At 46.3% G+C, this 26,824-nt stretch overlaps 2 protein-coding genes across 3 annotated transcripts; one reads left to right on the forward strand and one right to left on the reverse strand.

Annotated features, from left to right (window-relative positions):
- Positions 1-1,666: 1,666 nt before the first annotated feature.
- LOC118086775 (galanin receptor type 1-like) lies at positions 1,667-23,745 on the forward strand. Of its 2 annotated transcripts, XM_035118767.3 has the most exons (3): positions 1,667-2,368; positions 10,822-10,887; positions 19,298-23,745. In XM_035118767.3, the coding sequence occupies exons 1-3, from the start codon at positions 1,679-1,681 to the stop codon at positions 19,613-19,615; spliced, it is 1,074 nt and encodes a 357-aa protein (XP_034974658.2). In that variant the 5' UTR covers positions 1,667-1,678; the 3' UTR covers positions 19,616-23,745. The 2 variants fall into 2 exon arrangements, 1 of the variants encoding a protein (XP_034974658.2); XR_015950547.1 differs by lacking the exons at positions 1,667-2,368; positions 10,822-10,887 and adding an exon at positions 16,490-16,579 and having other exon boundaries at positions 19,298-19,432.
- An 86-nt stretch (positions 23,746-23,831) lies between these two features.
- DDX28 (DEAD-box helicase 28) lies at positions 23,832-26,650 on the reverse strand. Its single transcript, XM_035119899.3, has one exon. The coding sequence runs from the start codon at positions 26,569-26,571 to the stop codon at positions 24,901-24,903; it is 1,671 nt and encodes a 556-aa protein (XP_034975790.1). The 5' UTR covers positions 26,572-26,650; the 3' UTR covers positions 23,832-24,900.
- Positions 26,651-26,824: the final 174 nt, after the last annotated feature.

A 26,824-nucleotide genomic window follows, 5' to 3' on the forward strand; every position in this document is an offset into this window, starting at 1 on the left:
CAAAATAATAAAGTATTTGCATTAATGTTAATGAGTAATCTTGCTCTATCTCTATGGCTGTGAAACCTCCTTCCCTCTTCCTTACTGAAGAGTTCTGTGTAGCAGGAAAGCTTACGTACTTGTTAACAAAAGTTAGTCAAATAAAAAGTATATTTTGACCTAAAAAAATAAAATGCTGCTGTAAATCTGTCTTTATTTTACACTTTTAACTTATTGAAACCTGCTTTAAGGGTTTTTCTTTTCTCTTTTTTTACAATCAAATGGTGTATAAATATTATAAAATAAAACTACCGTATTTCCTTGTGATTCCTGCTTTGCAGGGGGTTGGACTAGATGACCCTTGGATCCCTACCAACTCTACAATTCTATGATTCTATGAGCCTCATTGGGTGTGCAGCAGCTCCAGGGAAGGGCAGGACCTAGGGAGAAGGCGTGGTTTAGACCTGACGGGCCAGGCACGTAGGATACCAGAAGGTTGTCTATTGGAGAAGGTGGCCCTCAGATTTCAAAAGAGTCCCTGCTCTGGCTTTCTTCAGGTCCCTGGGCAGCCTGCACTTCTTGTACAGAATATTGACACACACAAAGACAGACACCTTTGTGTACATGTTCTTTAACACTGCTCAGAAAGTTGAACGCCTAGTGAGCCAGCAAAGGGATTGAAATATCTATCAATTCTGATTCCTCTCAGTTTCTCACTTTTCTAAGAATAAGTTTAGTTCTCCACCATTCCACATCAGTTTGCATGAAATAATTTTAACAGTCCTCATGAAAATTCACCAGCATTTTAGTGCAATTTTCTCCCAATATACACATTATTCAATGCAAATTTGCCACATATGCACACATTTGCAAAGCAATTTCCCTAAGATAATTCACATTTGCATGCTGATATATGCATTTTTATGCACACTTAGCCCTAGTATATGCATTTTTATACACATGGCTAGAGAACTGCATTGCAATGTTCAGAGAAATGCAAATTTCAAAGAACAGCTGTGTTTCGGTTTGTGTATTGCTCTGGAAAATGCAAAAAGCTTCACCTTTAAATTGAATTTCTGCCCCACCCCTAGAACATGTTTTTAATTTGCACTGTAGATTTTGGGAAATTGGGGGGGGGGGGAGCAATACTCTTGATTACCCTTCTCGAAACACCCACTATACCAGCACTTTCTCTGCTTAGCTGTCAGCCCTCTCCCCTCCCTCTGACTACAAAGCAAAGGGAGGAGGAGCTGGAAAGGACTCGGTCTGCCACTCTCAGCCTAGGCTCACAACACTTCAGCCGCAGATCTTTGGAAGAGGCTTAAGGCAACAGCCTCTCAAGCGCAGAGGTCTCTTTAGCTCTTTCTCTCTCGCACGCTGTCTCCTCCTGCTGCTGACCTTTGGCTTCCAGTGACCAAACCCAGAAGATTCTCGTCCAGCTGCCTGTCTAGCCACACACCCTTTCGTGGGGCATCACTGACGTTGACCACCACCACACTGGAGAAGGTATCTGAAGAGAGAGCATTCGGGATCCAACAGGTCTCCATCCTGGAGGAGAAGCCTTTGCCCCAGGGTCCAAGAACTCCCAAACCTCCAGACAAAACACACAGACACCCTCTTTTTACTGGAGGGTCCAAGGAAAGGTAGTTCTATCCCTTTCAAAGGGTGTGGGGGGCATCCCATCAAGTGACCTGGCTCCATGGAAGAAGCTGTGAGCAATGCCACCGTTTGCAGCCATGACTTTGGGTTCGAACAGGCCAACGCCTCCCTTTCCTGGCCAAGCATATCTGGAAGTGGCCCAGAGACGGTGATTGTGCCTGTGTTGTTTGGGGTGATCTTCCTCCTGGGCATGGTGGGGAATATGCTGGTCCTGGTGGTGCTTGGCCACCTCCGGCCAGGTGGGCGCCCATCACGCAGTGCCACCAACATCTTCATCCTCAACCTGAGCATTGCAGACTGCTCTTTCCTCGTCTTCTGCGTCCCCTTCCAGGCCACCATCTACTCCCTGCCCGAATGGGTCTTCGGTGCCTTCTTCTGCAAGTGGGTCCACTACCTGGTCATGACCACCATGCTGGTCAGCATCTTCACCTTGGTGGCCATGTCGGTGGACAGGTACATCGCCGTGGTGCATGCCAAGCGCTCGCTCTGCATCCGTAGCAAACGCAACGCCACCCTGGGCGTGGGGGTCATCTGGCTCCTGTCTCTGCTCATCGCCATCCCGGTGGCTCAGCACCAGGCCCTCATGAGAGGCCACCGGCAGGCACCCAACAGCTCCTTCTGCTGGGAGCATTGGGCAGACAACCCTGCGGCCAAGCAGGTCTACAAGGTTACCATTCTGGTGGTGGGTTACCTGCTACCTCTGGTGCTCATCACCTGCTGCTATGCCAAGGTGGGTGCCGGGGCAAGAGGGGATGGAGATGGGTGGTTGGCAACAGGGTTTCAGAATGGTGCCACAGACTTCTTCTCTGTGGCTTAGTGGCTTAGTTTAAACCACGACTACTTGATCCCAGAACTTCTTTTGACAGCCTGCGTAAGATCATTAGGTCTAAGACCACGTAAACTGTGCCACCGGCAATCCCAGCATGTTTGAAGTTAGCTATGTTGCTAGACCTCTTGAAAATCTGAGATTAAGAAGTGTAAGTGGGGGCATTTTCTCCATTCTTGTACTTTTTCTCATGGTCATCTTGCCACTTTCTCTCCGTCAACTATGTGCAGGTCTCTCCTCCCTTGGATATCTGGCAGGACACCTCACTGCTTTCTTTCCAGAAATGCTCTTCTTCCTGCTCTTACTCTTATTCTGCTTTGTTCTCTCTTGTAGGCTGCATTGGCTCCCGTTATTTTCTACATTCATTTTTTATTCAGCCAAGTACAAGCACTAAGATTTCCCTTTTTCTTCTCCCTTCCCAAGTCCCCTAGGACAGTGATGAGCATCAAATGGATTGTGCCCACGGGTGGACACTTTCTGGGGCTCTTGCAGCAAATGCTAAGTTACGGGCGGTGGTCTAAGGAGCAAGGTGGTTCTTACTGCACATGTGGACCTCCCATGGCCTGAGGGCCAATCCTTAGCCTCAGATGCCTTCAGTGTGGCCCCCAAAGGTGACCTCTTGCCACCAAATCCCTCCCCCAATTTTTTGCTGCCTCTCTGTGTTCATTCTCCCCATGTTCAGCCCTCCCCATAGAGATTTGGCCATGCTGAGGAGCCGGGACCTACACCTTAAATCTAATATTAGTAGGTAACCCTTAACTGGTGCTACTCCTGGGCTACTGGTGCTAGTGGACCTCTATTATAGTGGACCTCTATGGCTGATGAAGCCCTGGATTGCTGGGAGTGGGGGAACAGAACTGCAGTTAGGGGTGTGAATTGTTGTCCATTTCCTCCTGATGTGTATCTATCAAAAGAAGGCCGCCTTTCTCCCTTTACATGCTCTCTCATTTCCCCATTCATTCAGTGGGATTTCTGAGTGGACGTTTCGAAGATTGGTGCTGTAAGGCTGCATGTGCCGTGTGCATTACGTAGACATAGGTTATTCCCTAAGTCGGGAGGACTAAATGTCCAAAGGCTTACCTGAGAGTAAACCCCACTGATATCCAAGGGACTTGCTTTTAAGTAGACATAGTTAGGATTCAGGTAAATAGTTTGCCCCACCCTGTAGCTCTCCAGAGGGGATTTATTTCCCTCATATTCTTATTTTTCTTACTCATATTCCTATTCTTCCACGATTATTAATTGCATGCTAGACAATTGTCTCATGATGCATGTTTGCCTGTACAGCAAATTTGAAAAGGAAACAGGGCAGTATTATTAGCATTATCTACATAAAGACCTGCCATTGGGGGAAAAAAACAAAGCAAAAAACAGGTCTGGATTGTGGCTTGTTATGTGTGCTTACTCCCTGATTTGGAATTGCAGTCGTTGTTGTTGTTGTATGTTTACTCAAAAGTAACTCCCGACCTTGGATGTGATTTGGACAACACAACATCCCTGAAAACCTACGCACAAGAGAACAAACGGACCTGCCTCATTGCTTTGAGGGGCTAAAGAGAGCCTTGAGACACTGGGGGTGAAGTGCAGAAAGGGAATCTTAGTAGGACAGGATCCTACAGAAGGAAGTGCCCTTGAATTTAAAGGGAGTTACTCCTAGGTAAGTCATTTTAGGACAGCAGCCTTAGTCCAGTTTGCTTGCTCAAATGTTTAAGTCCCAATCTCAGGATGCTTTGGACAGCACAACATGCCTGCAATGTAGCAAATCCTAATCAAATAACTCCTACTCAGCGCAGACTGAATGAAATGACTGAACCTACTGTAAGTTAGTGTGCCTATTAACTTGAATGACCTACTACTTTCAGTAGAACAAGACTGAATACCACTCCAAGTCTACTCATAAGGAAGTCCTTAAACCATTAAAACAACTACCCACCAATATAATCATACGCAGAAAATAAACCATCATTTCACCTCCCCAAAACCTTGGCAAAAGAATATGCACCTTTTCCTTTTTTATGAAATAGCTGGGGCCAGGTATACCTCAAGGGGCAGGGAGTTCCAATGTCTGGGAGCCACCTTTAACAATGATTGCAGGAAAGCCTGTGTTGTTTTATGATGAGATAAATGTTGTTTGTGACTGTAAGGGAAGGTCTGTGTATTTAAAGCATTTTTAAGAGGGAGAGCGTGAGAGACACTCAAAGTGTATTTGTCTCTCCCCATAACCCCATAACGTATTCTCTCCACTCTTAGACCATTTGTCCCAGTTAGGATGTGTGAATATTTCAATTACTTTCAATTTCTCTCCCCCCCCCCAACTTAAGTACAGTTCTTCAAATTACCACATCAGTTTGTGGTGGTGTGGGTGTTTTTTTTGTTTTTTTTAAGTCCTCGTGAACCAGTTACAAACATTTTAATTGAGTCATCATATGAGTTTTCATTCCATTTGCATATGAGTAAGATAGTAGTTCTGAAGCAAGAAGCGTCCTCCCTTTATTTTTAGGTGATGTACAAGTGTGTCATCAGAAGACTGCATCTTACCTTGTACAAAGTGTGTGTGCGTGCGTGCCTACCATCTTGCATGATAATTTAGGGACACCATTTCAGTTGATTCAAAGTTTCTGATTTGATTAAACTTTGCAGTCCTACTTTTTAATGTGTTTTCTTCCTAAGCAAAATTCAGACAGAGATCTTTTGCAGAATATCATTTTCTTCTGCAGGTAATAGCTGGAACAGCGAAATTGCTCGCATCAAATTCTATCAAGCAAGTGGATTACATTAGCACATAGTGTGTCTGGGTAAAGAAAGCCTTTTCAAAGAGAGGAATAGGTATGATCATCCTTGTGTAATTTTTTGGGGGACAAGACCTGGTTACACAAATCGCTACATAGTGTATAAATAGATTTTGGAAAGACCACAGGGAATATAATATCTACGAAGGTAAAATATATTTATTGATCTGCCCACTTTTGTCTCTGGCCCTGTCCCTCTCTGACAATGCCCAGAAGGGAAAGGACTCCTTGCATTCACTTCTGGGCCACTATGCTCTAGCTTGTCTCTGAGACAGGTGTGGCCGGAGTGGACAAGTGTGGACAGGTGTGGACAGTATATTAAGAGCAGAGGAAGGAGGAAGCCTTCTGGGTGAGAGAGACAGGAATGGAGTGAGAATAGCTTCCTTCCTACAAGAGTACAGCCCTAAACTTATCTTGCCTCCTTTCCTCCTTTCTTTTCTTCCCCTCCAGCTAAGATCTTGGGAACTTCCTCCTTTCCCTTCCTGTGGGGCACTAGGGACTCAGGGAGTGCCACTATCACAAAATACAGAAGGTCGGGTCTAATGGACTTGATCCCCAATAAAATGTCCTTTTCATGACAGGTATTGAGTCAGATTTGTCTCCCACGGAAGCTGGGACTACCTCAAATTATCCATGTTCCCAGCCGGGTGATGCTCACAGCAAACTAATTGAACCAACGACAATAAGAGTTGGCTTTCTTTCCCCTTTAATGCACACCTGTGCAGAGCTTGTGAAGCATTAGGCTTGAGTCAAATCCAGAATGTACCCACATGCCTACTTGGCTTTATGAATCCTCCCCATTCCTGAACCATGGCAGGTCCTATTCTACATACTTGCTCAGTCATGAGACTAGTTCAACACCTGCCCACCTTTTCTCGGGTGGTCGTGTGCCCTGCTTTACAGAAGACAGTCCTCTGTTTGAAGGCATCCTGTATTTCAAGGGTAGGAAGCCTGTTCATTGAACGCAACCCATAGAAACATAGGAAGCTGCCTTACAGTGAGTCAGACCATTGGTTCACCTTGCTCAGTAGTGCCTTCCTTTCAGTAAGTAGCAGTGACCTGTCTGCTGGCAAGCTGGCTCAGCAGCTATGCTCCCCCTTCCACTTTCCTGAGAGGCTCCACCTCCTCACTGCAACGGGTCCAAGGGGAGGGCGACTTGTCACTGTGTGGGCTCTCCGCAGATACCCAGTTATGCTGACTCTTGGTGCTGGGCCAGATGCAAAGATGAGCAAAATGATAAGCAGCAACGTTCAGCAAAGCAAAGAGCAGGAGCGGAAAAACCGTCCCAGAGAGTTAAGCTGGTGTAGTTGTTTGATCAGGACTTCGGAGACCCATGTTCAAATCCCCATTCAGTTAGGAAGTCTTGGACAAGTCACTGGGAGTGGCCTAAGCTACCTCCCAGGTTGTTAATGAGGGTAATACAGCAAACTAATGTGCAGGAGCACCTTGTTCCACTGTGAACCCACCTCAGGTGCCAACACTGCAGGGAAGATGTGGATCAATCGAAGGAAATGTGATCAGTCTTGCTTTGGGACAGGCAGGTGGCTGGAGTGAGTGAATGAATGTATGTTTCCTTCCAACCAAAACATTCTGTAGTGTGGCTGCTTGGGAGTAGTTTGCCTTCTGCCTCATTGCTTTGTGTAAGTATGCCAGCAAGAGGTATGCATGATAGATTTTCTTTTAATTAATTGGCTTAAGTACGTAAAGTCTCCTAGCATTAATGGTTAAGCCCATTCATTGCTTGGTTACAGTGCTTGCTGTAACTGCGTTTTCAAAAGGTTAATCTAAATTTTGTTGGTGCACTGCACGAATTCCCCCTCTTAATGCCATTCTTTAAAAGAATTAAAATAAAATCTCCAGTGAGTCTAACGTACCTTATCTTGATCCTGGAATGGAGTTAAATAAAAGCGAAACCTTTATGCAGAGATTATTTACCTGAAAGTAAATAATAGACAGTTGTTTACAAGCAGCTCTTTAAAAAGAAAAAGACTCTGTCGAGGGGAAGGGCCATAGCTCAGGGGAGAGCATCTGCTTGGTTTGCATGAAGATTGAAGAAGGTCTCAGGTTCAATCCCTGATATTTCCAGGTAAGGCTGGGAATGTCCTCTGCCTGAAACCCCAGAGAGCTGCTGCCAGTCCATGCAGACAAAGGTGAGGGAACCTTTTCAGCCCAAGGGCACATTTCCTTCTGGGCAACCTTCCGAGGGCCACATGCCAATGGTGGGCAGGGCCAGAAACAAAAGTGGGCAGAGCAATGAATGCAAATGCCACCTTTGCCCAGTAGCTTAGTTTTTGCATGTGCCCCTCTTTATCTATTTATTAGTTACAGAAACATTTATATACCACTATATCACAAAAATATATCATTCTCTATCCAGGGAAGCAAAAGGTCTCATCAGAGTTCAAGGACACATTCCAGGCAGGCAAGAATCCCCAAGGTGCAAAGCAGAGTCAGTCAGAGAAGGGGGCAGCCTGGGAAGGTGAGGGGTAGGGGTAGGGGGAATCCTCGGGAGGGTTTGGAGGACCAGATAGAGAGGCTTGTTAGGCCACACTTGGCCCTTGGGAATGAGGTTCCCCATCCCTGGTATAGACAATACTGAGCTAGATGGACCAGTGGTGTGACTCACTGACAGGCACCTTCCTGTGTAATGGATCTACTAAGCCTCGGGTAGGCAAAAAGCAGGCTGGGATCTACTGCTAGATCTTTTTGCTAGATCACAAGAATTTCCGACCTCCAACTAACTAGCAGCAGCAACAATTGGAAGTCTGCCTTCCTGGCTGTCAAAATGAAGAAGGCTTTGGGTGAGTGGCAGGAAGGAAGGTGTGTGTGTGTGTGTGTGTGTGCGTGTGTGTGTGTGTGTGTGTGTGTGAGAGAGAGAGAGAGAGAGAGAGAGAGAGAGAGAGAGAGAGAGAGAGAGAGAGAGAGAGAATGGGAGGGAGGGAGAATGAAAACTCAGTTCTGGTAATGAGAATGAATCCTTGGGCTGAGCATAATGCTCAGAAGTATCATTGTCCTTCTTCAGTTGTGAGTATACATCTGCTGCACTGAGCCAGTGTGGAGGGGAAGTCCATGTGGTGCCCTCTAGATGCATGTTGCTGGACTTCGATTCCAGCTCTCATCATCCCTGACCAATGGTCCTGCTGGCTGGGAGTGATAGAAGGCAGAGTCCAACAACATCTGGAGGGCACCATATTGGTTATCTCTGCACTTGGTTCCAGTTGGTGGCTGTCAGAGATCCCCTAAGTAGACAGCACAAGCCAGGTGCCTGCCCACCACTGTACTTAGCAACACACACCTGCTGAGATTGGCTGTGCCTCTTATTTAGAGATTATAGATGAAAAGCAAGAGCTCTCTAATATAAAGATATAAATAGAAGCCAGTACACAACATTATTTGAATATCCAAGGAGACAGAAGCATTCCTGTTTTTACAAGACATGCTTTACCCATATGCATTTCCACTTTGTTCTATTTATATACCTGCACCTGACAGGTAAGAACCCAAGAAGCTCGATCAGACGAGAGACCTAACTGGTCCAGCATCCTCTTCCCCACAGGGGCCTTGCCTGATACCTGGGCAAAGCCTGCAAGGAGAACATCGGTGCAATGGGCTTATCCTCTCGTTGTTCCCTGGCAACTGGCAATTCAGGGCCAGACTGGAATCTTATGTTAATTACATGAATACAATTGAGTCGTGTGGATTTTGTTATGTAAACAGCTGCTCCGGGGGAGCCTGAACAAGCTCAGCACCACTGGGAAGGCAATGTGAAGTTGAATACTTTCTCTCCTTGCTACGGGTTGACAATGACCTTTCCAAAGCATCTCTGTGCATTCCACATTAGCGTCAGTGGAAGATTCAACTGAAATCCAGAGAGCAGCTTCAGAAAGGTTGCTGTTTTCATAACAATAAAAATGCATGTTATTTGCATTCACACAATGAGCATTATGCCTAATAGTCTCATCCACAAAGGAATATTGCTTCCAAACCTGAAGGTAGCATATAGCCATCCCTATTGAATAAACACTGACACAATATAGGAAACAAAACACAGCCACCCTCGAATGGAGTCGAATGGCTGAGTTCAATTGTTGAGTTGAATGGTTGCCACCGAAATATGTCAGTCACAATTTTAGTCCATCACACTCCCTTAGTAAACTCAACTCAAAAGACCACTTTCCCCCATTGCTAATAACAAGGTCAGATCTCACTTGTCATTCCCAGACTGGACTGCTACCATGGCCACCTGTTAAATTTGGCTCATGGGGTGGGGGGTGCTGGGGGATGTTATAATCTGACCCACCAACCAGATCCAATTACGCACCCCTGGGATTGCATCAATGTCGTGAGAAACGCAAATAGCAGAGAGCTTCCAAAATGAACCCCAAAGCAGAAAACAATGTGTCTTAAGATGCTAAATATATGGGTTTTGTTTTCCAAGCAGCCCAACGTATTTCAGCCAATTAGTGTTTAAAAGCTGTCTTCAGGGGCTATAACAACAGAGGCAATACATCATGTGAATCATTTCTACTCAACGTTTAAAAACAAACTAAATTGATTATGTACAAATTGCATATAAGCTTAGATAAACGAATCAATGTGGGAGAGGGACAGATCTGATTCTGGCAGGGGCCATGGCTGGGAGCAAAGGGTTGAGCCTTGTGCTTCCTGCACACTCCACAGTCTGGCCCTTCCGCAGTGCCACCAGTTTGGTTCTGGACTGGCTTTCAGTGTGGCTACCCCTGTTTCGTGGAACAACATCCCTGTGGAGATATGACAGGCACTCTCTTTTTTTGTCCTTATGGAAACAATTGAAAACATTTTTGTTTCACCAAACTTTTCCAGCTAGGTGAAAAAGGCTCTGCCTTATGTGTTCATTTTGCCTTGTTTTCAACCTATCTTTAGCTGGTTTTGGGGTGTTGTTGTTTAGTCGTTTAGTCGTGTCCGACTCTTTCTGACCCCATGGACCTTAGCACGCCAGGCACTCCTGTCTTCCACTGCCTCCTGCAGTTTGGTCAAACTCATGTTCGTAGCTTCGAGAACACTGTCCAACCCTCTCGTCCTCTGTCGTCCCCTTCTCCTTATGCCCTCCATCTTTCCCAACATCAGGGTCTTTTCCAGGGAGTCTTCTCTTCTCATGAGGTGGCCAAAGTATTGGAGCCTCAGCTTCACGAACTGTCCTTCCAGTGATCACTCAGGGCTGATTTCCTTCAGAATGCAGGTTTTGGGGTACTGTTTTCAAAACTATTTACTTATACCACAAAACAGCTTAAAAAAAAGTTTTGAAAACAGTAACCCATGGTTTTGGGGTACTGTTTTCAAAACTATTTTTTAGCTGTTTCGTGGTATAAGTAAATTAATATCAACACATTCTGGCCAGGCAAAGTCACTTGAGGAGAGCACAGGGTTGGTGTGAGGTGACCTGGTAAGAGTCCCAGGAGCTGGCAAGAAATAGCCAGAGGGCTGTACTTGCCCCCCACCCTGACCTAAGGTACCCCACACCCCTGATGCAGCAGAATAAGGAGGATCTATTGTGCAATAAAGCAAGTTTTTCTTTCTTTCTTTCCTTAGGTTATACGCCATCTTCAAAAGAAGGTGAAGAATATTTCCAAGAAGTCAGAGAGATCCAAAAGAAAGGTAAATTAAAAGAAAACAGCATCCAATTACCAGGGAACATTAGCAAGCAAAATATTGCCTGCCCCAGAGCTAAAGTATAACTGATCACAGAGTCCTGTAAAATCATTCTATCAGGCTCCATCAGAAGCATATACTTTTCAGTGCTGTCAGCCAGATCACTATTTAGATGCCTGACTATGGCTTGTGGTTTTGGTCTGTTTCCTTCCCAATTATGTATGTGATTAATTCTGATTCTGATGCGATTAATGAATTGTAGCAGACGCTTGCCTCTTCATCCAGGTGACCTTTGGAAGCTGTACAAATGTAAAACTCCAGAGACATTTATCTTGCTCTGTTGAAATGATATCTGAAGTTGGAATATACCAGTATTTAAGTTCCCAAGCGGGGGAGCAGACCTCCCACCCACCTCAAATGAGTGGCCTAAAGGCAGGAAAAGGTGCAGAGCAGGGGCGGGCACCTGCCACAAGATTTGGTTTGGATCCTAATTCAGCATGTCGGAAACCACATTACTTTGATCTGAAGTATTTTGGAGACTGCCTAATTTGGCTTGGGGTCCAAATCTTAGAATTGTACAGCTAGAAGGGACCACAAGAGTCATCTAGTTCAACCTGCTGCAATGCAGGAATATTTTGCCCAACAACGGACTTGAACCCACAACCCTGAGATTAAGAGTCCCATACTCTACCAACTGAGCTACCCAGCAGAAACCACTTTGGACAAAATGAAGCTTCATTCAGTATGATGGGGAATTAAAAAATGGCTATTGTCTTGTCATTTGCAGGAATAGTACCGGTAGTATCTGTTCTCCAGAGTAGATAAAAACATGCCAAATTATGGGCAAAATATATCCTTGTGGTTTGGTGATGAGTTATCTTTAAAGCTTGATTATCTTTTCTATTTCTCTAGACCATATCTGTACTACAGTATAGATACTGATATCAATTCCTTGCCTTTCTAACACCATTTCCCATGCAACACCTCTCAGCCTCCTGGCTCTCACCCAGGACGCCACCCATCCACCCTGGCTCTCACTCAAACAAATTCACAGATCAATGCCAAAAACTCATAATAAGAAGAGTTCCTGCAAAATGCTGGCATGACCTATATCTAGCGTTACTTTTATGGGCAGGCGTCAAGGTTGACAGAGCTTGCTCAGGCTGCTTCCAGCTGTGTCCCACATACCTAGTTCTAGGCTACAGCAGATTTGCTTTGATTGGAGTTTCTTAGGGGGTCTAAAGGATGGCAAATAGAACGCCCCACCATAAACATGCCTCTGCACACTTCTCTTCTAGCAGGGAAGGAAACTTACATATTTTTTTAAAAAATTGTTGAATTCTTCAGGTTGAATTCTTCTGGATTTTTGTTGGGGGCAGGACTTTTGTTAGGGGGGCAGAACTGATGTGATTGGTCAATTCGTTAAATATTTCCATTGTTTTACTTGACTGGGGCTGCCCCCTGCCCCCTGACTACACCCATGGGGCAGACAGCATGGCAGGGCAGTGCCCCATTCACCCCTGTAGGCTGGCCTGCACTGAATACAACAGAAGGATGGAGCCATCTTGTACACATACATAGAACTTACATATCATTCTCCATTCACCGCAGATGCTGTGTTCTTTCAATGCCTGGCTTTAAAAATTCAAACAGCTTTCAAGGAGGAAAAATGAGGGGATTAAGTATCAAGGAGGAGAGAATAAATCCTGGATGTGAGCCATATTGCCTGTGCTGCTCTTCTGTTTTCAGGATCATAACTCAGACCGTATAGTAACAACAACAACAACAACAACAACAACAACAACAACAACAACACCGGTCTTGAAAGATCTACATTGGCTCCCAGTATGTTTCCGAGCACAATTCAAAGTGTTGGTGCTTACCTTTAAAGCCCTAAATAGCCTCGGTCCAGTATACCTGAAGGAGCGTCTCCACCTCCATCATTCTGCCCGGACACTGAGGTCCAGCACCGAGGGCCTTCTGGTGGTTCCCTCGTTGCAAGAAGCCAAGTTGCAGGGAACTAGGCAGAGGGCCTTCTCGGTGGTGGCGCCTACCCTGTGGAACGCCCTCCCAACAGATGTCAAAAAGGAAAACAACTACCAGACTTTTAGGAGACATCTGAAGGCAGCCCTGTTCAGGGAGGCGTTTAATGTTTAATAGATTATTGTGTTTTATTTTTCTGTTGGAAGCCGCCCAGAGTGGCTAGGGAAACCCAGCCAGATGGGCGCTGTATAAATAATAAATTATTATTATTTTCATAACAACAACATATTTATTATTTATACCCCGCCCATCTGGGTGAGTCTCCCCAGCCACCCTGGGCGGCTCCCAATCAAATATTAAAACAATACAGCATTAAATATTAAAAGCTTCCCTAAACAGGGCTGCCTTCAGATGTCTTTTAAAGTTAAGATAGCTTCTTATTTCCTTGACATCTGGTGGAAGGGCGTTTCACAGGGTGGGTGCTGCTACCGAAAAGGCCCTCTGTCTGGTTCCCTGTAACCTCACTTCTCGCAATGAGAGAACCGCCAGAAGGCCCTCGGCGGTGGATCTCAGTGTGCGGGCTGAATGATGGGGGTGGAGACGCTCCTTCAGGTATACAGGACTGATGCCATTTAGGGGTTTAAAGGTCAACACCAACACTTTGAATTGTGCTCGGAAACGTACTGGGAGCCAGTGTAGATCTCTCAGGACCGGTGTTATGTGGTCCCAGCGGCCGCTCCCAGTCACCAGTCTAGCTGCCGCATTCTGGATTAGTTGCAGTTTCCGGGTCACCTTCAAAGGTAGCCCCACGTAGAGCGCACTGCAGTAATCCAAGCGGGAGATAACCAGAGCATGCACCACTCTGGCGAGACAGTCCGTGAGCAGGTAGGGTCTCAGCCTGCATACCAGATGGAGCTGATAGACAGCTGCCCTGGACACAGAATTAACCTGTGCCTCCATGGACAGCTGTGAGTCCAAAATGACTCCCAGGCTGCGCACCTGGTCCTTCAGGGGCATAGTTACCCCATTCAGGACCAGGGAGTCCTCCACACCTGCCCGCCTCCTGTCCCCCACAAACAGTACTTCTGTCTGTTTCAACCTCAATCCACTAACCACCATCCATCCTCCAACCGCCTCCAGGCACTTCTGTCTGATTCAACCTCAATCCGCTAACCGCCATCCATACTCCAACCGCCTCCAGGCACTCACACAGGACCTTCACCGCCTTCACTGGTTCTGATTTAAAAGAGGTAGAGCTGTGTATCATCCACATACTAATGAACACCCAGCCCAAACCCCCTGATGATCTCTCCCAGCGGCTGCATGTAGATGTTAAAAAGCATGGGGGAGAGGACAGAACCCTGAGGCACCCCACAAGTGAGAGCCCAGGGGTCTGAACACTCACCCCCCCACCACTTTCTGAACACGGCCCAGGAGGAAGGAGCGGATAGTGCCCCCGGCTCCCAAGCCCTCTAGACGGTCCAGAAGGATGTTATGGTCGATGGTGTCAAAAGCCACTGAGAAACCCAGCACAACTAGGAAAAACTCTTACCTTTGTCCCTAGCCTGCCAGAGATCATCGCAACCAAGGCAGTTTCAGTCCCATGGTGAGGCTAGAATCCTGACTGGAAGGGATCCAAATGGTCCGCTTTTTCCAGGCGTGCCTGGAGTTGTTCAGCAACCACCCGCTCAATCACCTTGCCCAGGAATGGTAGGTTTGAGACTGGGCGATGTTGGCCATATTGGCCGGGTCTAAAGCTGTTTTTTTAAGAAGCAGTTTAATGACCGCCTCTTTCAGCGGGTCTGGGAAGGTGGCGGGGGCGGATCATCCGAATTGGTCCTACCTCCCTGCAGAGGGGAAGGGTCCCATATAGTGTCCTCTTTCAAGCCAGAATAGCCAGTGGTTCTTCTTTCCTTTGGCAAAGGAACTGTGCAGGGCTGCCTACAGACATTAGAACAGGGTTTCCGAAAATAGGGTCTCCCACTGGTTTTGAACTACAACACCCATCATCCCTAGCTATCAGGACCAGTGGTCAGGGATGATGACCTGTCCAAAAACAGCTGGTGACTCGAGTTTGGGAAACCCTGCATTAGATCACAAGAATAACCTACTGGATCAGGCCAAAGGCCCATTTAGGTCAGCATCATGTTCTCACAAAACCCTTTGCTTATGGGAAGCCAACAAACAGAACACAAGCACAATTGCAGTTCCCAGCAACTGCTGTTCAGAGGCATACTGCCCCTGAACATAACAGTAGAGGGAGAACATAACAGTAGAGGGAGAACATAACATAGCCATTGTGGTGGGTAGCAGCTAATGGTGGGCACTGACATTGGTGCTGTGGTCTTGGGGCAACAATAGATAGCTACAGTATAGTTCCCCATTTTAAATTTCCCAAAATGCTCCTGGAGAAATGCTCTTGGTGCCTTAGGGGTCAAATTAATACAAGGACCTTGAACCTGGCTTGGTAGCAAATGGGCAGCCAATGCAGATGCTTTAACAATGATGTCACATGTTGTTAGCCATGTTGTGCTCCCATCAGTAGTCAGGCCACTGCATTCTGCTCCTGCTGGAGCTTCTGAATCAGGCCCTAGGGCAGCCCCACATACAGCGTATTACAGTAATCCAGCCTTGAAGTTACCAACACATGGATTACAATGTGCACATGTACATAATGCATACAGTGGAACCTCGGGTTGTGAACGTGATCCGTGCAGGAGGCATGTTCACAACCCGCAGCGCCGTGTTTGTGCATGCGTGTGATGCATTTCGGCGCTTCTGCGCATGACGTCATTTTGTGTTCCTGTGCATGCGTGAGCACTGAAACCTGGATGTAACCCGTTCCGGGACTTCCGGTTTCAGTGCGGGCCACACCCCGAAAACGCATAACCCACAGCGTTCACAACCCAAGGTATGGCTGTATATTGCTGACAATAACAGACACAAAGGCATTATATTAGGGGAAATTGCTTTCAAAAATGTGTTTTATGAGAAATGCACACTAAAATGCTGGTGAATTTTTGTGGGGTACTTAAAAAAATTGCAAACTATGCTGAAATGAACCTGGGGAAAATGAGAAACTTGGATAAATGGAAACTGGCAGATTCATCCATCCTTATAAGTCACAAGTCCTCCCAGAGTATCCCCATTGCCATCTGCAAAATGTTGATGGGAGGTTGGATGGTAGCTTTTGCCAGAGGGCAGCTATTTAGCATCTGCTTCCCATCTGCAGCAAGTGGGAACAACAAACTTTCTTGCAATGCTCTAAGAGGGGTGACTCAAAATGATGAATGTGAACTGTGATCCCATTCCCATGAACAGCATATGATTCTTATACTTTGGACTGGCTGATGGCACTTTTAAACAAGAGTCCTTGCAGTGCAGTTCTTCCTCTGCAGCTCTTACATTTTTGGGCTACTACAAGACTGGCAGAAGTTGAATTAATTGGTTTGGATTGAATCTAAAAATCATTTCCCCATTTGGAGCGTCTACTGCTGAGATATTCTTTCTTGCTCTACCTTCCTCTGTCCATTAGCTCTCTAGCTTCTGTTCCTGTGATATTACATCCCATAATACGATTACAGACTTTGCCACCTATTATCCTGGTATAGATGAGGTGGAGAAGGGGGAAGGAGAGAGAGAGAGAAAGAGAACATTCAGCAGAGACATTTGAGTTTTGTTCTCAGTTCTGTGGCAGATTGCTCCATAACATTTTGTGAGTATGTTTACACTCCTCTTTGTAGAGAATGAGCACTACCTCTTCCATTGCCAACCCTGCCCAAAAGCAAAGGGTGCCTTCTCCTATTCTCTCTCTCTCTCTCTCTCTCTGCATGTGTGGACAGGGATGGGTGAATCAGTCAATTTCAGTGTCTCTCGGTTTCTCCTCTTTTTTTGCAATTCATCTTTATCGGTTTCTCCTTTTTCCAATCTTCAGTTCTTCACATTTCCACATGGGAGAGATCATTGCTTTATTCAGGTCTTGCTAGCAGGTTTCCCATAGGCAACTGGTTGCCTCTTACTGTGAGAGCAGATGTTGGGCTCAGTGGGTCTCTTTGCCAAATCCAGCAGGGCTCTTCCTGAGCTCTTATGAGCAGCTGCAGGTTCTCTAACAGACAATGCCCTTTCTTCATGTGTGCTTCACCTTTTCTGCCTCCACTCCATAAGCTGCTTTGTAATTATTTTCCAGAATTACCAAAAATGTGCTGTAGAACATCTACGCAGCTCCAAATGGCTTTGTTCTCTGAGCCAAACACAGGTAACCAAAGCAACGTGATTAGGACGCATTTCCAACAGCACTTTAGCCCATGTGAGGTTTGCACTTTTGCAGTGATGTTTGAATGATGACTCAGATTGAGATTACGCTCAGGCACCCGACAGAAGCCAGTGTTAAAAGGGCAATGCAGACTATACCAGGATGTTGAGCAGGGCTGTCAAAACTCCAGAGGGGTCAGGGGACGAAACTTCACACCCAGCTAATGTCCATAGGAACATGCCTAAGGTTTTTTGTTTTGAACCACAAAGTCAATCCCACCGTGATTTACTACTATCATCCCTTCCAGGGACTATACCTCAATCCTCTGTAATTTACACATCCTGTAAAATCCAAATCAGGGCCTGCTAATGGTGGAGTGGAAAGTGCAGGCCATCATCATCATCACACAAAAGCACATACACACCCATGGCCACAAACCCCTATAGGAAGCATGACATAATAGCCAATGTTAGGATCAGAGTAACTGCAATTCTTTGCCTGATTACCTGCAAATGAGCTTCACTGAACTCAGTGGGGCTTTATTTATGACTGCATTGGCTAAGAACGTAAGTGCACCAGGCATCTTTTCCCCCTGGCTTCTCCGGGCAGGGCTTGGAGACCCCCATCTGAAATCCAGGAGAGTTGCTTCCAGTCAGTGCAGGCAGTACTGAGCCAGATGGATCAGTCGGTCTGTGTTGGTATATATATGGCAACTTCCTGTGTTTCCAACCCAGCATCCTGTTCTCGCAGTGACCAGCCAGGGAGCTCTTAAGAAGGACCTGTGCACAACAGCCCTTTCCCCATGTGTGAGTCCCAGTAACAGGCATTCAGAGGCATACTGCCTATTGCCTCTGACAGTGGCTAGTAGCCGCTGGTAGCCTTTATCCTGCGTTATAAAATAAAAACAGCCCTGCAAAATCAGACCAAAGGCCCATCTAGTTCAGCATTCCACACGCAGGCAGGACGGGATTGCAACTGGAGACATCTGGTGCTTTCTTAGGTTTATAGATAAACAGGTTGAAAAGCAAGCAGGCGGGCTGTATGAATCCCAAAGCAGCAGCATTCCAGCACCCCTTGCCAGCCAGAAACTTCTTGGCAGTCATCTCCCGCCAGCTTAATTCAATCACATTTACAGCTATGTTTTGCTAATGGGAAATAAAGTTTTAGAGCCAAGTCCTGGATGTTTATCTTCTGCCCATGCACGAGCCCCTGCAGGTATATGTACAAAGGGAAGGACTTGCCTGTGATGGTGTCACAGCTCTGTGCCTGCAGTGCTGTGTTCTTAGACATCTGGCTATTAGCAAACACTATTTCCCTCTACCCCACACTGAATCCAAAGGGAAAACAAAGACACTTCTTTCTTTTGGGCACGTGCAGATAAAGCCTGACTGGAAAAGCAGCTAATTAATGGGTTGTTAGACTGTTCAAAACAGCTAAGAGGATTAGCCCCCCATTGACCAAGTTCAGCAGTTAATTGCAGCTATTTTCCATTTAACATGTTGCAGATGGTGATAAGGCTATCCAGATTCATGATTATTCTAGTATCTTCTGACCATTTCTCAGTACCGCCTCTTTATAACATTTTCTTTTGTAATTGGTTATAAGTGGAGGTTGTCTTTGTTTTGTACATATGGTTTGTTAAAGGCCTCTTGCAAATTTACTGTGTGCTATTTCTGTTATTGTCTCTCTGTGCTATAAGTAGGATGGGGAGAGTGGAACAGAATTTTGGGAGGCAGGCTCTAGAAATAAAAAAATATGATAAAAGTGTAAAAGACTATCCAACCTATGCTGCTGTGCAACTGCACACAAATTAAACATGTGTGGAAGCAACATTAACATTTTGCACCTGCCTTCCCCATCTCAATTCCTTCCAGATGTTTTGGACTACAACTCCTACCGTCCTCGACCACTGGCCATGCTGGCTGAGGCTGACCGTAGTTGCAGCCAAAAACATCTGGAGGGCACTAGCCTGGGGAAGGCTGATTTGCATCCCCCAAAGTCAGCCAAATCTGTTTTAGATGGTAGCAATACATTATAATAGTCAGACCACATTCTGTGTTGTTGATGTTGTTGTTGTTATTATATTTACACACCCTTCACTCTAAGGCCCCAGGGCAGGCTATACAACTATCAAAACACACTATTAAAATTTTAAAACCTTTGTTTGCTTTTGTCTTCTAGACAGCTCAAACAGTGCTGCTGGTGGTTGCTGTCTTTCTAATCTCCTGGCTCCCGCACCACGTCATCACTATGTGGGCTGAGTTTGGCAAGTTCCCCCTGAACGATATCTCCTTCACCTTTCGCATCATCGCACACTGCTTAGCCTATGGGAACTCTTGCATCAACCCCATCATCTACGCTTTCCTGTCGGAGAATTTCCGCACAGCCTGCCGGCAAGTCTTCACATGCAAGGGCCTCCTTCAGCCGCCTCCTGCAGAGAAGATGGTGAGGATCCGCATGGAGAACTTCTCCACTTCTCACTCAACAACCAACGTGTGACATGGGGCGGGGAGGAAGAGCTATCAGCAAAGGAAGAAACAGAAGAGAACACAGTAGTGTCCAGAAATTCCTTGCACAGACGCAGATACATCTCAACAGGGGGAAAAGGGGGTGGGGGAGGGGGAGGGGGAAACAGACCCATTCTGGGTGTTCCCTCTGTGACATTAATGGTACTCACAGGAGCTGTCCATTCCTCATCGCCACTGTTTAGACCATTGCTCATAATTGTGGCTTCAGAGCGACAGCCTTCTGACATGCATACCGGTATGTACAGGATGCTGACGTGCATATGTATAGGAACAAATTTAGAATCACTGTAAATAGGGACGCTGTAAATAGGTGATAGGGACACGGGTGGCACTGTGGGTTAAACCACTGAGCCTAGGGCTTGCCGATCAGAAGGTCGGTGGTTCAAATCCCTGTGATGGGGTGAGCTCCCGTTGCTCAGTCCCAGCTCCTGCCAACCTAGCAGTTCGAAAGCACCTCAAAGTGCAAGTAGATAAATAGGTACTGCTCCAAGCGGGAAGGTAAACGGCGTTTCCATGCGCTCTCTGGTTCACCAGAAGCGGCTTAGTCATACTGGCCAGATGACTGGGAAGCTGTACGCCGGCTCCCTCAGCCAGTAAAGCGAGATGAGCGCCGCAACCCCAGAGTCGTCCGCGACTGGACCTAATGGTCAGGGGTCCCTTTACCTTTTTTAATTCAACCGAAGTACAATATGGGGAAGACACTGCCCAAGTGACTGGTGGGCCTGCTCAGTCCAGAGGCTCACTGTTGACAGGTAACTTCAAACCCTCCCAGTCAGTCTATACCCTTCTTACGGTTCTTTATTTTTAAACTGGACTTGGACCGCAAAACCCTTCAAAGTGGGGGCTGTCCTTTGTGGAGCAGGACACCTATCTGCTTTCACTATGCATGAAGTGTAGTACAGTAGTTTCTTATGGAAAGATATGCCCATGTGTGAAGTAAGTGTATTTAGCAGTGACAGATAATAAAGGTAAGAGGATGTTGAGGGGAGACACATTGGAAAGCAATTGCTGCTATGGATCCATAGTGCTAAAGCTCACTTTTGTTTCTACCACCTCATTTGTGAAAGGCTTCCTTGATGTTGCATTGCACATACCAAGACATTTTGAAATTTTGGCCCAAAATAAGTCTGGATTCTGCCCTTTCGATACAGAATGTACATTGGCATAGTCACTCTTTTTTGCATAATTTATTTAAAAAACTTATTCTTTATTCTAGTTTGGGTAGTAACAGGAAGGAGCTAGCTAGGACACTGATGCCTCCCTCTCAACTGCTGAAAATTATTTCAGCTACTTTTCTGGGTTCTGATGTTTCAGCATGCCCTGCCTGAATACTGTTAAGTATATCTTCATAGCCATAAGGACTAGAAACTTGTTTCTCCATCTCCAATTAAACAAACAAACAAACACTTTGATTTGCAGGAAGCAGAAATCTGCTTCTAATACATTTTGCTTCCAATGCCATCCTCTCTGCTTACTCCGTATCCTGCAGAAAAGGTTGCCCAGGCATAGCCCAGATGGCCCAATTCATATATCCAAGTGGCACATTTATCATTTGAAACACAATGTGCACAGCTTCATTTGTGAAAAGTGTTGATGTGACACCAGTTCCCTGCACAGTTCTGACAAGATGAACAAGTCTATCACAAACCTCTGCTTTTGTGATGGTGTTGCTGAAATCCAAGGACTATGTTCAGAGCCCCCTGGAGGGTAAACATTAAATAGATCAATCTCTACAATCAGAAAGAGTTTGATCTGATTCCACCTTGCCATGAAGACCTGTGTCCACATAGCTCTGTCGCCACTAGAAAGCCAGTGTGGTGTAGTGGTTAAGAGTGGTAGACTTGTAATCTGTTGAACCGGGTTCGCGTCCCCACTCCTCCACATGCAGCTGCTGGGTGACCTTGGGCTAGTCACACTTCTTTGAAGTCTCTCAGCCTCACTCACCTCACAGAGTGTTTATTGTGGGGGAGGAAGGGAAAGGAGAATGTTAGCCGCTTTGAGTCTCCTTCGGGTAGTGATAAAGTGGGATATCAAATCCAAACTCTTCTTTTCTCTTCTTCCAAAAAGTAACCATACTGTGCGTAATATTCCTGCCCAATCACTGAGGTCTTTGGGAGATTTGCCAAATCACTGCTAGTGGTACTCCCATGGTTCAGTTGCATGGCTTGTAGTCACGAGGAGCCATGCATTCAATATTGTAGGCCCAGTTTCATGGAACTTCCTTTCAGTTGAGGTCAAGCAGGCCTGCTGAACCTCCGGCACCTACTGAAGACTTATTTTTAGTTCAGCAGGAATTATGATTTTACATTCTTAATTGATTTTTGTCATTATTGTGTTGGTTTACTTGAAAGGATAGATAGAATTTGAAGGGACCCCATGGATCATCTAGTCCAACCCCGTGCAATGCAGGAATATGCATCCATACAGGGATCAAACCCGCCACCTTGTTGTTATCAGCACCATGCTCTAACCAACTGAGCTAACCAGCTTGTACACAGCTTAGAGACTATAGTAAACATGATAAAATTGGCAGGTGCAGGTGCACACCAGATCCGGCTAACCCTGGAGTGGGGCATGGGAGAGACAACAGAGGGGGAGAGGCAACAAGAATAATCAGAAAATAGGAGAAGGGCAGAGGCAAAGGCAATGCATCATGTATGTTAAGAAAATGTCATTAGAAACATGTATACTTTGTGCTGAGCTTCACAATGGTTTTCATAAGGCACCAATATGTCTTTCTGTTCAGAGGCATTGGCTGCAAACTGTGTGCTTGCGTATGTATATTTTTAAATTTCTTTCTGAAATGAATACCTATACCTATGGGTATAGGGTGGTAAAATAAATAAATGTTCATGTTAAAAAATATCTGTTACTGTGCATTATCTGAATGCATCAGACTAACCACCAGGTTGTGCATTTTCCCCTACATTGTGTTGCTGTCGTAAAAATGAAAAACACCATAGTGATCAGTCTGCAGTGGGAATGTCCTTTGCTTCACTCTGCTGTGCAAAATTGGAAAACACTGTATTAAAACATTGTGTGACTCAATGTTCAATAAGTCTCGGTGCTTTTTAAAAAAATAAAAAATAGCCCTAATCAACTAGCTATCAATCCTGCATGGTGCTGCTTCAGGGGCAGGGATCGAATAATAGAATTGTAGAGTTGGAAGTGACCCAAGAGATAGGTCATACTTGGAAAGGTAATGAATAAGGAAGCAAGCCTGAAGTCCAAGAATTATTATAGAAAGTGGTCCCCAGATGTTCCACAGGTGGTCATTCATAACTGGCCAGTAAAGAAACCCAGCACAATAACGAAAACAAATTTTGAACTACAAGCAGGAATTCAAGCCACCGTAAAAGCTTCCATTGATTTAGGAAACTGTCTAATTGTGATCAGAGGCAGCATCAAACTAGCCTTTCAGGATCCTGGTGTATGGGATAAATTTTGGTCTCTAATTCATATGTTTACTGAATTTATTCAAATTAAAAGGTTGTCTAAATAACCACACCAACCTTTCTCTGTACTTAATTCAGAAAGGGAATTGCAATTTGTAAAAGGCAGCCTGTGCAGAAGGGGCAGGAGGTTCTTGAGCCATAAGACTCCTGCCTTTTGTCACCTATCTTAATAATATCCAGATAGTTTCCAAGAGAAAAGAAAGGAAGATTCATTATATTGGCCCAATTGCAGGTACAGTACTGGAATAAATATGTCCAGGTTAGATGCCCCAAACTCCTACCCTGCTAGCAATCTATTTTCCATAAATCAAAGGAATTATCCATTAACAAATGCTCAAGATAAGCTCAGGCGTATAAGTACTGGTAATTATAGAAAAGCATATTGTGATACCTTCATCTCCTCTTGAAGATACCATAACTGACTAGAAAACATCCAGAAAGGACCTGGGACCTGGCAGGCTGGGATAAGAGAAAGGCAGATAAAGTTTTTTGTACAGGTATCAACCCTTCAGATCAGCAGCATAAGTGGGTTATGCTAGGACAACAGGAGTTGCACAGTCATTTGAAGGTCACATCCTATTGGTGCTGGTACAACCACTGCGGCTCTTGCACCAGCAATACTGGTGGCCTTGCAATACGTACCTGTATGTATATTGCACCCACACGGAGATGTCAGGCTGGATTTAAGCTGTTAGCTCAATGTGAATACCACTTGAGTAAATGGGTCAAATCAAGTCTTAACTCTCTTTTATTTCATTAGGAGTTAAGTTCGGCTAACAGACTGGCTTCACATGCATAGGAACATAAAGGAAAAGGTAAAGGGACCCCTGTTAAGTCCAGTCACGGACGATTCTGGGGTTGCGGCGCTCATCTCACTTCACTGGCCGAGGGAGCCGACGTTTTGTCCGCAGACAGTTTCCGGGTCATGTGGCCAGCATGACAAAGCCATTTCTGGTGAACCAGAGCAGCACATGGAAACGCTGTTTACCTTCCCGCCGGAGCGGTACCTATTTATCTACTTGCACTCTGATGTGCTTTCGAACTGCTAGGTTAGCAGGAGAAGGGACCGAGCAACGGGAGCTCACCCTGTTGCAGGGATTCGAACCGCCAACCTTCTGATTGGCAAGCCCTAGGCTCTGTGGTTTAGACCACAGCACCACCCTCATTGGAACATAGGAAGGTATGAATATTTTCCAGTCACAAGTTATTTTAGCTCAGTAATGTCTACACTGACAGGAAGCAGCTCTCCAGGATTAGAGGTAGGCACTTTTCTCAGCTCTACCTCATGATGGCTGGGATTGAACCGGGAACCTTTGGCATGCAAAGCATATATTTCACCACTGACCAACAGTTCATGCATCAAGAAAAATGTGCAAATGGCAGAGGGACAAGAAGGGCCTGTTGGAAAGTTCTGCCCCCAATTCTCTAACTGCTCTGGCTGCTTAGGTAAGCGCAAGTAACAAAGGGTGCTTCAGGTATAGGTTGTTATTCTTTCTTTGAAGTTGAACCTGACCTCTATAGGTGAAACCAATAAGGGGATCACACAAAATAGTTCCACCCTCCCCTATATGTGATGGATGTGCTCACCTAACACACAAGCATCAGCCTAAATGAAACTGAGAAGTCAGACAATTCCATTCCAACAGTCATTTATGCTTGTGCCTTTAATGAGTACATGTTTATTTGGTTGGGCTGCTCTTTTGCACAGATTCTCAACCTAAGCACACAGAATGTTTGATTGTACTTACACAGTCAAGTACCTATTCAAACATCACTTTAAACTGGAATCCTTTAGTGAAAATCAGACCTTTTTCTTTTTATACAAAGCTTCTTTAACAATAGGCTCCATCCCTGGCAATGGAGTCCTTTTACGAGCTGCAGTTTCTATTTTCCGGACAAGGTCCACATCCCACCTGTGGGTTACAAAGCTAATTGCAGTCCCAGGGAACTTACTGCCTGTGCGACCAATACGCCCAACACGATGCAGGTAATCGTGCAATGTTTGTGGGAAGTCATAGTTCACAACTAGCTCTACGTGGGTGGTGTCCAGACCCCGGGAAGCAATATCAGTGCATACTAAGATGTCAAATTCGCCTTTCTGGAAGGTGCCAAAGATGCCAGCTCTCTCACGTGCTGCCATCTGTCCTTGCAGGCGTAGGTGTTTAATTTTATGATCATCCAAAATGTAACCAAGCCAGTTGACAGTGCTGGCCTTGTTGCAGAAAATCAAAACAGCTCCAGATGAGGGCCCCCGGTCTTTCATAAGCTGCAACAGCTCCACCACCTTGTCAGCGCCTTTCAGACGCACGAACTTTTGCTCAACATGAGGTTGAAGACGATGCAGACTAAAGCTGGTCAGGACATTGAAGCTGCTCAGATCAGCGACTTTACTCAGAAGGTCACCCAACCCCTTTGGAAGGGTGGCTCCTACAGCCACTAACTGGGATTTAGGATTCCAAACATCACCAAGTTCCTCAGGGCTAGTGGCAAAGAAGGCATGCCGAAGCACATCTTCCACAAGGTCTACAAATGTGGGATCCAGCAATGTGTCCACTTCATCCAGCACCAGGCAGCACAGCTTTTCCAGGGACAATCCCTTTCTCCGCAAAGCCTTATACAGTGCGCCCGGTGTGGCCACCAAGAGATCGGCAGGACCAGCCCGGAGCTTTTGCCGAACAGAGTGTTTGCCCCGGCCACCACCAATTTCCCTCACCTGCAAGTCCAGTGGAGTGCACAGGTAAGAGGCAACACGTCGCACCTGTCCTGCAAGCTCCCGGGATGGCAACACCACCAAGGAGCGGGGGGCAGGGATAGCAGCGGCCCCATATGTGAAGGCCGGGGATTGCAAGAGTCGCTGGATAAGGGGCAGTAGGTAGGCCAGGGTCTTCCCGCTGCCAGTCTCTGCAGCACACAGCGCATTGCACCCTGTCAGCAGGGGAGGGATGGCACGTATCTGCACAGCAGTGGGCTTAGAGATGCTCAGAACATCCTCTAAGATGGAGGCCAGCTGTGGCTGCACTCCCAGAGCTTGGAAAGAGGAAGGAGCAGCATCAGCAGCATCAGGGTCTCGCTCTTGAGGCGACTCCTGTCGCATTCGCTGCAGCTGGAAATAGTCCCCCCGAGACAAGCGATGCTTCCAGCCAGCCGAGACCAAGAGCGGCTGTTCCCAGCGCCCCACTGTGTGGCGAGCGGCTTGACTGAGTTCCGGCCGCCGGCTCCGCAGCAAAAGTTTCCCGGTCCGGGGAAGGTCAGCTGCGGGGGCGCCTTTTCCTCTGGGCCTCAAGGAGCCCCGCTCCAGCCGGAGTTGCCAAGCGCGCGGGATCCGCACCACCTTCTCCTTCTCCGACTCTGGTGGGGGTGGCGGCCCGCCGGAGCTCGGGCGGAGCAGGACCCAGCGGTGGAAAGCCAGCCGCAACCACGGGGTAAAGCGGGTCGGGGCGCCCTGAAGGGCCCCGCACGCGGCGAGAGCCATGAGACGGAGCCTCCGCAAAAGCAGAATAGGAAAGTTTCGGTAAGAGTCGCGTTCTAATGACGTCTTAAGCCCGCTCTTGTTTCTATTCGGCGATCGGCCTCACCGCATGAGGTCGTCGGCTCATGACGTAAACCGCGTGCGCTGTGCCGCGTTTAGAGAATGCTCAATTGGTACGCCATAGAGAAAGAACTAGAGTGATACTTCCGGCCGTGATGGTCTCACAGAAATATAACAAGATATTGCAGACGCACAA

Source organism: Zootoca vivipara, chromosome 6 (assembly GCF_965207765.1).
Source record: "Zootoca vivipara chromosome 6, rZooViv2.hap1.1, whole genome shotgun sequence".
NCBI lineage: Eukaryota > Metazoa > Chordata > Lepidosauria > Squamata > Lacertidae > Zootoca > Zootoca vivipara.